Source organism: Tupaia chinensis, unplaced genomic scaffold (assembly GCF_000334495.1).
Source record: "Tupaia chinensis unplaced genomic scaffold, TupChi_1.0 Scaffold000047_1, whole genome shotgun sequence".
Taxonomy (NCBI): Eukaryota; Metazoa; Chordata; class Mammalia; order Scandentia; family Tupaiidae; genus Tupaia; species Tupaia belangeri.
The window spans coordinates 2,170,395-2,183,632 of record NW_006159505.1 but is presented as its reverse complement, the minus strand read 5'-3'; the positions used below and the strand labels follow the sequence as shown (position 1 = coordinate 2,183,632).

At 52.5% G+C, this 13,238-nt stretch overlaps 2 protein-coding genes across 8 annotated transcripts in view; one reads left to right on the top strand and one right to left on the bottom strand.

The window, feature by feature from the left end:
• Positions 1-6,506, top strand: part of FCHSD2 (FCH and double SH3 domains 2) — a 252,607-nt gene extending 246,101 nt beyond the window's left edge. For both annotated transcript variants that reach the window (XM_006140959.3, XM_006140960.3), the window contains 3 exons: positions 1,224-1,353; positions 1,493-1,575; positions 4,453-6,506. In XM_006140959.3, coding sequence (XP_006141021.1) covers positions 1,224-1,353; positions 1,493-1,575; positions 4,453-4,536 — 297 coding nt within the window. In that variant the 3' untranslated portion in view covers positions 4,537-6,506. The remainder of the gene's footprint in view (positions 1-1,223; positions 1,354-1,492; positions 1,576-4,452) is intronic.
• The window catches only part of ATG16L2 (autophagy related 16 like 2), a 22,369-nt gene continuing 10,689 nt past the window's right edge, over positions 1,559-13,238 (bottom strand). For 2 of the 6 annotated variants that reach the window (XM_027774069.1, XM_027774071.1), the window contains exons 15-17: positions 12,241-12,390; positions 11,600-11,848; positions 11,033-11,348 (exon numbers count right to left, since the gene is read on the bottom strand). In XM_027774069.1, the coding sequence (XP_027629870.1) occupies positions 11,261-11,348; positions 11,600-11,848; positions 12,241-12,390 (487 nt within the window). In that variant the 3' untranslated portion in view covers positions 11,033-11,260. Of the gene's footprint in view, positions 1,623-11,032; positions 11,349-11,599; positions 11,849-12,240; positions 12,391-13,238 lie in introns of those variants that run through there. The other 4 variants (XM_027774081.1, XM_014590462.2, XM_014590463.2 and 1 more) reach the window with 4 other exon arrangements.

The window sequence follows — 13,238 nt, the reverse complement described above, 5'->3', positions numbered from 1 at the left end:
TCTTTCCCTTTCTCTAGAGAGCACTATGGAAGAAAGAAAGAGAGAGAGAAAGAAAAAGAAAAGAAAAAACACTTAAAAAAATGTTTAAAGAAAATTACCCCCGAGGGGTCTACACATCTAGAAAAAGTAGATTATCGTTTCTGCCCCTACCCTGACCACCCCAGTCCTTGGCGCCTGGAGTCTGCAGACCCAAATTGGTCAGTCAGGCCCTTGCGGACTATGGCTTTATTTCTCCCGTATTCTGGGCTCTGAATCAGGTAACCAAAGTGGTAAATTGCACACTACATGCCAAAGGCTGGCTTGGTGGAAAGAAGAAAACAAACCAGAGAAGGACATAGCGCCTCCGTGGCCGGTTCATGCAGGAGAACCGTGAGTGGGCACCTCCTCTTCCCCACGTCAGCCTCCCTGCCGAGCCCACATCCTGTCCATCCTGGTCAGAGTTAAGGAGCCAGGGCCCCACTCCACACTCACGTAGCCCTAGGCTCAGCTCATCGTGGGGAACTTGCCTTTGGTCATAGTTTGGTTTGTCCTCTGGGGACCGGTCACAGCAGGCCTGGCAGGGAGAGGAATTCAGCCCATTTTGTCCATCTTGCCTGCCTGGTGATTATAACCACTTAATTTGACACAGACAGAACCTGAGAAGCAGAAACTCAGCCAGTTCTTTTATCTTCACACAAAATAATCCAAGTTGTCCCTTTTTTTTATTTTCTCTGAGTTTATTGAGTCAACTAATTTGTTATGTTTTAGTAGAACCCTAGAGAATAGTTTGGCTTGATAATTATTTAAGATAAGCTCAAACCAGGGGGCTGGCAGGTGGTGTAGTGGTTGACTACCTCACCTAGACTCCCACATGGCGGACCACAGTTCGAGTCCCGGACCTGGCAACTTGCTTTCTCACTTTTCTTCTCTTTCTCTCACTCTGTTCCTCTCTGGTCAAATTAAAATAAATAAATAAGTAAATAAAGTTAAATAAAACAATTGTTTTTTTAAAAAAAAAATAAAACTTAAATCAATAGTATAATGAGATCTGATAGAGGAAAACGTTAAGTACAAACACAAAACTGAGGTTTGGGGTGGTTATTTTAGGCTCCTTTGCTTCTAATGAGCTGAGTTTTAGTAGCTGTATCCAGCTGCACAGGAAAAGAACGTGCACAGAGCAGTCAGAGAAGTGCCAGGCACGGCTGCTGAGGAGGGGACCCCTGGTAATCTTCCCTTTGCTGCAGGTCTCACCTTCCCCGAAGCCACACACCTCCCTGCCTCCACTGCCGCTCTACGACCAGCCTCCCAGCAGTCCATACCCCAGCCCCGACAAGAGGAGCTCCCAGTACTTTCCTCGGTCTCCGTCAGCCAACGGTAAGGGTTCTCCGGGACACAAGTCCAAATCACTTTCACTTCAGGAATCCACATTCATTCGTCTGAAAGGCGATCAGATCTGCATCTTCATTTTTATTGTTCAGTAACACAAATAAGCTTCTTTGGTTCTTTCTACTAGAAAACAGCCTCCACGGCGAATCACCAGGATTCTCCCAGCCATCACGGCATACACCTGAGACCTCATATGGCAAACTGCGACCTGTAAGTCTCCTATCCAGCACGGCTATAGAATACGGAGTTATCCTGTGCTGTGATGGATTGGGAAATGGGGTTGGGAAGATAAGAAGAGTTATTAAAAAGGAAGGCTTGGGACCAGCAGATGACATAATGGTTACATGACCAGACTCTCACGCAGTTGACCATGGTTCAAGTCCTGATTTAGCAGCTTAAAATTCACACTGGGTGCAAATGCATGCATGCCTAAAATCCCAAGAGGAGAATGGAGGAGAAGGAATTGCAGGATGGCTATCTCCCCTGGGGGGTGATTTCTTACTTTCTGTCTCTCTCCAGCAAGTATACATGCCCTATAGCAAAAATCTTTCTTTGGGGGAAAAAAAAAAAAAAAGAAAAGGAGGCTTTAAAAATTACCTTGTTGGGCCACCAGGTGGTATGGTGGTTAAGGCACTGGACTCCCACATTGCTAACCGTATTTTGAGTCCCTGACCTAGCAACTGGCTTGCTTTCTCACTTTCTCTCACTCTCTCTCGTGAGTACATGTGTCCTATAGCAAATTTTTTAAATAATAATAAATACGTTTTAAAAACTAGCTTATTTAGCTACTCCTAGTCTACCCTGGAGAGCTCCTCTGTGAACTATGGTGAGATTTCAAGATGCTAACTTTAAAAGTATGTCAAGGGGCCAACAAGTGGCTTGGTGGTTAAGGGCTCTGGATTCCACATGGCCCATCATGGTTTGAGTCCCAGACCTGGTGGTTTACCTTTCTTCTCTCTCTCTCTCTCTCTCTCTCTCTTCCTAACTCTGTTCCTCTCTGGTCAGTTGATCGGGCTCTCTAAATAAATATATATATATGTGTGTGTGTGTGTGTGTGTGTGTGTATTTATATATTTGTTTTATATATATATGTTTCAATAAAATAATTCTTTTTTTTTTATAATTTTATTTTTTACAAATTTTTTTTGAGAGGTTTTTTGCTATAGGGTGCGTGCGCTCACCAGACAGACAGACAGAGACAGAGAGACAGAAAGCAGGAAATCACCCCCCGGGGGGGTGGCCACGCCGCAATCCCTTCTCCTCCATTCTCCTCTCGGGATCTTGGGCACGCATCCACACGCGCCCAGTGTGAGTTTAAGCCACCGGGTCCAGGACTCGAATCACGGTCGACTACGTGGGAGTCCAGCGACATAGCCATTACGCTAACTTCTGGTCCCAATAAAATAATTCTTTTTTTAAAAAAAAGTGTTTAAATCATAACAAGCTCTTTGAGTATGAAACTGCCCTAATTATTGAAAAAAAGAAGCGTTTTTGCTAGCAAGCATTTATTGAGAGCCTATTTTCCAGATCTGTATTTGCCTTTTTGAGGAACAGTGAGATGAATTAAAAAGATACACTTCATAGCCTCAAGGGGCTTGTGTTCTCAGGGGAATACAAGTCTTACAAGTAATTCCCTCTCCTGTCCTTCACTCTCCTGCCATGGCGACTCCACCTGCCCACCCCTAACCACCCCCCAACTCCAAGGCCAGAACTTTGGCATGGGTAGTCCAGTGGATGCTTAGCAGTTTTATTTTCATTGACTCCTTATCAGCATTATACACCATTCCTTGAGCCACTCAGTAGGTGTGTAGTAAATGCCTTATTAAGGACTTGGGTCTTTATCCCACATGTGATAGGAAGCCAGGTTGGTGGTAACCAGGACAGTGTTGTGACAGGTTTTGCATCTTCAGAACACTGCCATGGCAGTTAGTGGAGAATGGACAAGGTAGCAGAGTGGGCGTAGAGAGCTGTCAGGAGGCCAGAGTGGTGGTCCAGCAAGAGGTGCCGGCAGCGGGGACTGGTGGGTAGAGAAGCAGACTGGTCGGCTTGCTCCACCACATTTTCCTGGGTTGCCGTCCACACCTCTGCCACTCCTTTTCATGGTCTTCTGCAGGCTTCTCTGCCTCGCTCCATCTCCGCCAGCACTTCTCTGGGCTGCTTCTCCTGGACTCTTCCCAAGGGATCTCACCCACACGTATCTGTGATAGCCATTTTTAGACCTGTAGCTCTGGGTCTATAACTGCCGATCTGATCTCTGACCTGAGCTCTGTACCGGCAGACAGCTCAGCTTACGTGCCCCAGACCCCAGGACTCAGCAACAAGGGTTACCTTCCCTCCCAGGGTGTCCCTTTCCCCATATGGCCTGTCGTGGTGAATGGAACGCCCGTCTTGCTCTGTCATCCGTACTGATACCTTCCCAGCCCTCCCACAAACAGTTACCACCAAACTGGAGACAGCTCTCAAGCCTTTCCAGTTCCGTTTCCCCCACTGCCAGCTCCCTGCCAACCTGGCACCCTTGGCTCACACCAGCTCTCCCTCAGATGACCACAAAGGTCTCCTACGTCATCTTCCTCGTGCTTTTGCCCCCACTTCAGTCTGTTTCTGAGTCACCTTTCACAGGTCACTACTACCTAAAATCCACCGAAGGCCTCTTCTTGCCTGCAGAATAAGGCACCGGTTTCTTGGCAAGGCTTGGCAAGCCCCTTCACAGCTTGAGCCCAGCCTGCCTCTGTAGCCTCAGTCCTTGTACCTGTTCCCCAGGAGATGCACAAACATTTTCTGTCCTCTAAGCATTGTGCTCTCTTGCTTCCAAGTCCAGGCCTTCGCTCCAGAGAAGGAGTCCAGGGCTGTCGTGGCTCTTGTGCCTAGGAGGCTTCTATTCGACAGGAACCCAACTCATAGCTTTGACATTTCATCCAGAACAGCTACTTCCCAGAGTGGGAAATGGTGCAGACCTCTGGAAAGTGCATGTCCGGGGCACTTCTGAGATCCCTAGGTGCCCATGTCTTTGGACAGATGAGCAAGGGGTTAGGGGGTGCTTCAGGCGCTGAGGATGATTGACAGTCCGTGTCACTGTTTTGTGCACAGGTCCGGGCAGCACCCCCTCCACCCACGCAGAACCACCGAAGGCCAGCCGAGAAGATGGAGGATGTGGAAATCACTCTAGTGTGATGATGGCTTTGCCCACGCGTTCCTGCTACCATCCAGGCCAGGCTTGAGGGGCCTGGCCGGTTTTGTTTTTTAGGCACCTTTGCATGATGACTCGAACAGAGCAAAAACAAGGAGGATTGTATGTGACTGGGTAGCCTGGTGGACTCCTCCCACGTTTTGACTATTTTGTGCCTTTTTTTGTTGTCATTTTCTATGTCATCTCTCCTACCATAGCACAAATCCTAACGGGCCCTAGAAGCAAAGACGGGGCAGCCCTCGTGCCTCACAGCGGTCCGTTTTTATATAAGACTCAAGACCAGGCCTCGTTCCAGGGCGCAGTCGTAGAAGTGCCGATCACGTGCACTCGTACAGTATATTACTGTGGCCACGAGGATGTGGCAGACTCATCTTTCTCCAAGTGGCTTCTGCTTATCTGATGAAGTATTAATCAGATCGTGTTGGCTACATGAGGAGACAGAAGGAGGGACTTCAGGAGAGGCTGGCTCCTCCCCGTGATAGTCCCCGGACTGAGAAAGTGAAACCTCATTGGGCAAAAGGCGGACCGCCCTGAGTTTAGCACCAGTTGCATTAACGCACATCTCTTCTACAACTAACAGTTCAAATGATAACAGTGTCCTTTGTATTAATATTTACGCCATTCGTTTAGTATTAGTGGAGCTAATGTGGAGGGGCTGAACTCATAGCCACATCTCGTCCATCCCATAGACTAACAGAAAGGAGGCCACGGCCAAAGCAGAGATGGAACTTCCAGATCTGAAATGAGCCGGTTTACTGTTCCTTTTGTATTTGGGTATGTTTTCGTCTTAATTTTCACAGCATATACTCTTCTGACCAGTATCCTTAGACTCTGAACATCGAGATAATTGAGGACACCGGCCTGCATTGTAGAGCTTCTCTGCAGGGAGGCCGCTCCCATTCCTTATTCCTGTGCCAGTGTGCTGGCCCTGTCAGCCTGGTTGTGGCTGGTCCAGGTCAGCCTCCACCCGTGGAAAATGCAGCTTCCAGGTCCCACTGCCTTGCCATGTCCTTGAGAGGAAGAGCCTGTGGGCCCATGGAGGAAGTGAGCTTCCTAAGAGTGGCTGGAAGACCATGGGGCAGATGGATGAAGAAAAGACAGTGTCCCTGAAGCCCCAGGCGAGCCCGGGGTGCTCTCCACAGCTGTGGGTGCCCCTGTGGGAGGTGAGGAGCACACTCCCCAGGGACCGAGAGTGGTTTGCTGGTTGCTTTTGTACTTTTGCTAAGAAATCGAATTTGCAGAATTTAATCCAAAAGTTTTATTATGCTTTGAAAACTCCTTCCCTCCTAAGAATCTTTAGAAACTTGAAAAGTTTGCCAAATGTCCCCATGGGATTTCTGACCAAAAGTAAGGTCATAGCTGAAGGAATTGTCAGTTAGTCCTTTGCTCACTGAAGTGACAACACCCACCGACAAATCTGCTCTGTGATTTTGGTATTTTTGTTTTTGTTTTGTTTTTGTTTTTGCATTCTTAACCTGTTGATCTATTTGAGGTCTTTTTTGTGTTTATCAAACTTATTATTAAGTTTAAAAAAGAAATGAAAAGGGTGGGGTTTTTTTGTAACATTCTAAAGTTTGCCGACATGTTAAAAATCTTCAAAGTGCTTGTTGAATAGAGCAGTTCTTGCCGCCCAGTCTTACATTCTCGTTAGCCAAATTGTCCTTGAATTTGGGTTTTCCACCACCTCAGAGGGTTATTTGAAATCTTTTGTTATATTTTAAACTATTTTTTGGAAGAGCTGCTAATTTTATTTTAGAAAACAGAGTTGTAAAAATATGCCTCCTTTTTAAAAAAGAAGCCCTCCCTCCAGGACGTGTAACCCAGCGTCGCAGTGCACAGGGCAGGGCTCAGAGCGAGCCTCTGTGCACGTGTGCTTTCTTTACAGTGGCTGTACAAAGTTTGTATTTATTATGTATAAAATGTTGAATAATAAAAAACAAACAAAAAAAGGGAATTACTTCTTAGTTTCCTTACAAAAAGACTGGTAAGCAGACTTCCAAGCTTCCTAAACAGTCTGGAGCCCTCCTTGAAACCACTAGTAAATCAGCCTATCTGTGGGACAGATGGTCCCTGGGGCCACCCACATGAAGGCACAGTATCCTGGGGACTAGACACGGAAATAAGCAAGCCCTAGTCTTGGCTTTCAAGGTTCTTTCCCGGTTGGGGGAAAAGATGGTCCATCCATGAGGACTGTGCTGAGCTGGGCTGAACACAGAGCTCTGACTCTGCTACTGAAGGGGCCAAAGGATGGTGACCAAAGTCCCTTTGGAGTATGTGACTGCCGGCTTTTAGGAAGTGAGCATTCTGGACCCCTCCCTCCTTTCCTAAACCTCCACCAAGCCCTGGTGCCCTCTTCTGGAACCCAGTGTAAGAGCGTGGATGCAGAAAGGACCCTCGCAGTGCGTGGTGCAGACCCCCCTCATCACCGTGCTCTAGCCTTCAGGGCCCCCCTCGATACTGTGCAGTCCTTGGTCTTCCAGCCTCGCGGTCACACGCAGAGCTGTGAGGTCACCGGGAGGACTGTGATGTGCCTTCCCACAGAGGTGGAAGAGCTGTCAGGACACGAAACGTCACCTCCATCGTCTGCCTTCCCTGCCACTGGGAGCTGCTTACATGTAAGACTGCCGTTGGCACTGGGGGCTAGGTCTGTGACCATAAGCAGAGTTCAGCTAATTGTCCCAACCGTGTCACAGCTCAGTTTTGGCCTCCTTCATCACCAGACTGGCCTGACAGAGTCAAGACATGGGTTCACAGCACATCGCCTGCTGGGGTGTGGGAGCCCCTTCTGACCTCCCTACCCCAGCCCACATCCATGGCAGGACAGATGCAAGTGGGAGGATGACATCCAGCCTTAGCCCTGCGGCGGCTGGAGGGACAGCCCTTCCCGCGAACTGCCACGTCCCAATGTCAAGGATGGAATGAGTGTTTCTGAGGCTTATCAGGCCTCTAGATGCACAGTGAACATCACACAGAAAAGTTGCCATGTTTGAGATAAAACTGACACTTGTTAGAATGGCAAGACATTGAAATTTAAGCCACTGACCTCCATGGGCACTGTGACAGCCAAGCCCTCATCCTCCAGGATGTGAGCCCGTCCAGCTACACCATCACCGGCCCAAGGAGCCAACCACGGCGTCTGGGTCAGGGCTGACACTGCTCAGCCCCCAATGGCCCAAACACTGAATTGCTGCCCTCAGTCATTGCAGTTCTTTCTCATGAAGTTGTTTTTGTGACAGAAATAGAACCAGATTACAAAGGTTAGGTTAGGAGGAGAACTGTCATCTCACCTGAAATCCTGTAACTTGACCCCACCAGCTAAGTCCCCCAGAGCTCCTTGAGTTTGCTGTCCCTGCCCGGTCTGCCAAGAGAGTACGTCTGCCATGTCTGCTGTGGAGGGCTCTGCTTTTCTGGAATGTTCTATCCTGAAACATGAACCAGTGAGTCGGGTCGCACTCACTCACACTGCGTGGCCAACACGCTCACAGCCCTTGCTCTGGGAAGGCCAGGCGAGAGCTGGGGAGAAGACCGTGCTCCAGCCCTGACCATTCCAGGTTAGCTGTGACCTTGGGCTCATCCTGACCTTTCTGGGCCTGGCTGTCCTCAAGTGAGAAAGTGGTGAACTGGAAGTAGATGGTTCAAACTTCCTAGGATCCAGGATGATCAAGGAAGCTAACGTCCAGATACACTTCTGAATGTCCAAGAAAGCCAACGGCCCATACCGAGAATGGCACGTCCAAATCCAAATCGTGTGTGTGTGTGGGGGGGGTGATTTCCACACCTAGTGGTGTCAGGATTTCTCCAGAGCCAACTCCTCGCTTGCTCTTCATCCATTCAGCAAACCTACTGCCCCAGCCGTGTTCAAGCACTGGAGCCCTGTCCATCACCGTTGCTGTTACCAAGGGCTGACAGCAAGCAGGAGAGACACAGGGACACTGTGGACGCAAGCCAAGTCCATCTCCCCGAACAAGGGCCTCTGCCATGTCTCCCAGGCTCTCGGTCAGAACGGGCCAGAGAGGCACCCTGGGGCAGAACGGATCACCTCTGGGAGGCCTCCCTGGGGGCTGTGTGAGAGCTGGCAGTCCGTGACTTGCCCAAGACCTCTCAGGAAGACAGGACCAAGAGCAGAACCTAGAACTGGGCCTCCAGAAGACCAGGCCATGTCCATTCTGCAGGATCTAGGCCGTTGTCGTTTTTGGAAAAGAGGTAACCAGGGGCCTGGGTTCCCGCCCGGCTCTGCCGTGTGGCCACGAGCAAGCGCCCAGAGGCAGGAAGGAGGGCAGCAGGGGAGCAGTGGTCCTGTCGGGGGGCTGCTTCTCACTACTCCCGGCATGCTGCTTCCGGTTATCTGGGCACAGTACTCACTGTACCCTGTGGGTGCTCAGTGGACACTCACCCAGGTGGTGTAGCTGGCAGAGGCTCCTGGGACCCAGCCCATCAGTCCTCCTCCCTGCACATGCTCATTTCAAGGGACACTAACTCCAGGCTCAGGACAGAATGGAGAGAGATGCAAGAAGGGAGACTGGCAACAACAGCCCCAGCCACACCCCACAGCGGCAGGCAAGGGGCATAGCATGGGGCATGGTGTGGGGAGCACGCCCTGCAGCCCTGCCCAACAAGGACCTGAATCCGACTCTGAGAGGCCCCACCTAGTGGCGCACTAACAGGACCGCGGTGCCAGAGTCCGCTTGGCCACCCAGTCTGGGTCCCCAGGTGGGTGTGAGCCCAAGAGCCTGATGAGTTGGAGGACCAGGGAGGGGGATGCTGCCTCAGGAGGCTCTGTCAAGGGTGCCCTTGCCATGGTGCCCCCTGTGCGTGCACACACTCTATCATGAATAAAACACTTAAAAAACAGAGTGCTGCGTGACCTTAAAACACTTCACCTCTCTGAGCCTGTTTCAGTGAGACAGAGCACACGTGACCTTAAAACACTTCACCTCTCTGAGCCTCAGTTTCGGTGAGACAGAGCACACAAGCTCGTTAGGAGCCCATGAGACCTGCGTGAAGAGTGTCCAGCAAGCAGGGCCTGGCTCACCCCAAGGTCTCAACAAGACGCAGGGGTGGGGAGAGGGAAGCACTAATGGAAATGCTGGACTTAGCCGCAAACCCTTGGGGGCTGGAGAACAGCCTCTGCAGAGACCGGGCAGCTGGTGACCCCTGGTGGCCACTGGTAGCCAGGGCATGAAGGCAGGGCAGGTAGAGGAGGGAGGAGGGTGCTGGATCCCAGAATCCTGGGCTGTCAGCTTGCTGAGTCCTTGCCTAAGGGTATTGAACCACTTCATTCACATTTCCCGAGGTCTCTGGGCAGGCTTGGTCCCAGGGGCTAGTCCGTCCTCCTGGCCTCCTCTGGGAGCTTCCAGCTTAAAATGGTGGGAATCGGACACAAAGGGCAGGCCTCTGCCCAGCCTGGCAGCTAGGGGAGGGCTGTGGGGGGCGGTGCCATACGAGGGGCTGGGAAGGAGAGAATCTTCTGGGCAGAGAGAGGAGCACACCGCACACACAGAAGGGCAGAGAATGAAGCAGCTGAGCGGGCTGTGGGGTCCGCACATCTGAAGGGCTCCGAGTGTCCTCCGAGGAGCTCGGGAGGCAGAAGGCTTCAGAGGGTTGGACATGTGACCAGGACACAGCCCTGGAGCCACTCTGGCCATGGCAGGGCAAACCTGAAGGGCAGTGCAGTGGCAGCAGTGGGGAGGAGGTGTGAGCCGCAGCAACACCAGGTCGAATCTGACACGTGTGGTGTGAAGAGGTCATATACAGGGGACAGAGCGGCCAGGGACGGCTGGATATGCACCTAGAGCCCAGGGACAGCTGGGCCAAGCACCGGGTGTACTCTGGGGTCTGCAGTGCAGGTTTTGCCATCTTCCCACGCTTGTCTGTCCCCAGGTCTGCCCAGCCCCAGCCCCAGGCTGGTGACGGACGCGGGTACCGGGCTCACCTCCTCCCAGAGGTGGGTTGTGCAGTTTGATTTGATGCCCATGTAAATGGAGCCTCAGGCCTCTCCCAGGTACCACACAGACTTGCCCTTATCCCTTGGCTCTGCTCCTGTGGGAATAACCTGGCCCCAGCCCATGGGTGGGCCTGGTGTGCCAAGGACTCCCAGGTCACGCTGGTTTCTAGGACCTTCTCACCAGGGACCCTGGGCTGCTTCCCTGCTCCCTCTTCAGCCTCAGCCTACCCATGGTGCCTGGAACGGGAAAGCCCGATGTGCTGTCTTTGCCTCAGGACCCAGCTGGACTCAGGGCCACCTTCCCAAGGCTCCAAGAGCCCTTGCTCGCTGCTGTCAGGGCCTTCCCGCATGCTGTGTCCGCTGGGACAGTGCTGCCCCCAGGCAGAGGCTGGGCTGGCTCTTCCCGGCTCTGCAGGCAGAGATAGAGGCCAGGCCTGGATCTCGCCAAGCCCCCACCCCAGAGGTCCTGGTGACCTGAGTGCTACAAAAAGGCGAGGTATTTTCCACTTCAGGAAAGAAAGCAAACACTCAGAGGTTTTAAGAAAAGAGAGAGACAAAAATACTATAATTTCCCCAACCCACACTTGGTTTTTAAGCAAACAGGCCAGGTCCTGCCCAGCCTTCTTCCCCCCTGAATCCCAGGCCACCCCGCCTGCTCCTGTGCTACCACTGGCTCTGGAGCCCTACAAAGCAGAGGGAACCAGCTCTGTACTCCAGGCTTCGGCCCAGGGCTGTGGCCCAGACAGGGCTGGCCAGCTGGGGCCCTAGTACCAGAGGACAATCTTCCGGGCCTGGTCCACGCTCACCACGTGACTCCCAGCGTGGCACCAGGCCACGGCGTTGACAGCAGCGCTGTGGAGAGGGGGAGACCGGGCTTCATGGGGAGCCAGGAGCTGAGCCTGCCTGTGGCTCTGAGCCCACCTCATCTATGAAATGGGCTCATGAGGTGGGGGGCCATCGACCCAAGTGCCTTGTGAGCTATGCAAGGCTCTGGTAGGGTGGGGATGAGGGGCTGGACTGCAGGGTCCCGAGCACATCAGGACCTAGAATCGGCTTGGCAGGCCTGGGGCTGTGGCAGATGGAGGTGGGGAGGCCAGGCTCACCAGTGGGGTCCCCGGAGGCTGCTCTCCAGCTTTCCAGTGTCCACGTCCCAGATGTACAGGGTTCCGTCCCAGGACCCCGCCAGCGCATAGCTTCTGTCCGGGCTGCAGCAGCCATGCAGAGGAGAGGGGCTCAGAGGTGAGCACACACCCACGCCAGGGTTGGATGGGACGCACGTGCTCAGCACAGGCAGATGGACGTACCTGAACACAGCTTTGGTCCAGTCAGAGCCGCACCTAAAGCCATCAGCCCTAAGGATAGATGGGATTGGGGTCAGAATGGAGGTAGCCCCAGTTCCTGCCTCAGCAGAAGCTTCAAGAGCTCCCTCTGTGCCAAGCAAGGGGCTGGGCACCTTCTTAGGTCCTGGCTGAGAGGGGCTCCAGGGAACACTCCTGTAGAGCTTTCTGCAGGACCCAGCTTCAGCGAAGGCCACGGGCTGGCAAGTGCGAGCTGGGGTCAGAATGGAGGTAGCCCCAGTTCCTGCCTCAGCAGAAGCTTCAAGAGCTCCCTCTGTGCCAAGCAAGGGGCTGGGCACCTTCTTAGGTCCTGGCTGAGAGGGGCTCCAGGGAACACTCCTGTAGAGCTTTCTGCAGGAGACCTGGCTTCAGCGAAGGCCACGGGCTGGCGAGTGCGAGCCTAGTACCTGAACACCTGGCGGATGTTGCTGACGCGCAGGTCGATGACCTTGAGGGTGTCATCACGGGAACAGCTGAGCAGATGCATCTGGTCATGGCTGAGGCTCAGGGAGGTGACTCGGCCTTGCACAGGGATGACCTGGGTGCAGCGGGGCCCTCTGAGGGTCAGGAAAGGAGGGGGTGAGGAGCAGCTCACCCAGGCTGGGCCTGACTGGCACAGCAGCTTTCCAGCTACCAGATCCAGAGGCACCAGGGGTCTCAGATCACTGGGCCGCGGCCACCAGGTAACCAGTCCCCCTTTTTCCTCACTGTGGCCTGTCCCCTCCATCAGTGAACTGAGGTCACTTTTGATTGGAGAATCAGAGCCCTCGAAACCCCTGAGCCACACAGATAGCACCGGAGGGAATACAGCAGCAAGTCTGGCTTGACGATATGAATGAGGGGGCCAGGCAGCGGCACAGCACTAACCCATGACGCTCTGTGAGGCTGACCACGTGAGAAGGTCCTGGGTTCTCATCCAGAGACCTCCTGAGTACGCCTGGATGTGTGGCCCCACCTGGGGCTGGCTAAGGCTGGAGGTCGAGCGCAGCATCAAGAGCCTGTTGGGGGTGCTGTCTCTGTCTCTCTTACTCCTGAAGGTAATAAGCTTTCTTTTTTTTCCTGTTGGGGGTGCTGTCTCTGTCTCTCTTACTTCCGAAGGAAATAAGCTTTCTTTTTTTTTTTCTTTTATTTGTTTTTGTTTTGTTCTTTTTTAAAAACAGGAAGGAAAAAAGGATTTCAAGAAGCAGTCGCTGCAGACCAGTAACTAACGGTCTCAAGCAGGCCTATGTTGGCCCTGGCTCTACTTTTATAACCCATTCAAGCCTAACATGGGCTCATAGGTTTAAAACAGACTAAACTTGGGACCAGCAGATGGCGTTAATAGCTGTGTCACTGGACTCCCATGTTGTCAACCACAGTTTGAGTCCCAGACCTAGAGGCTTAAACTCCAGTAGGGTGAATGTCA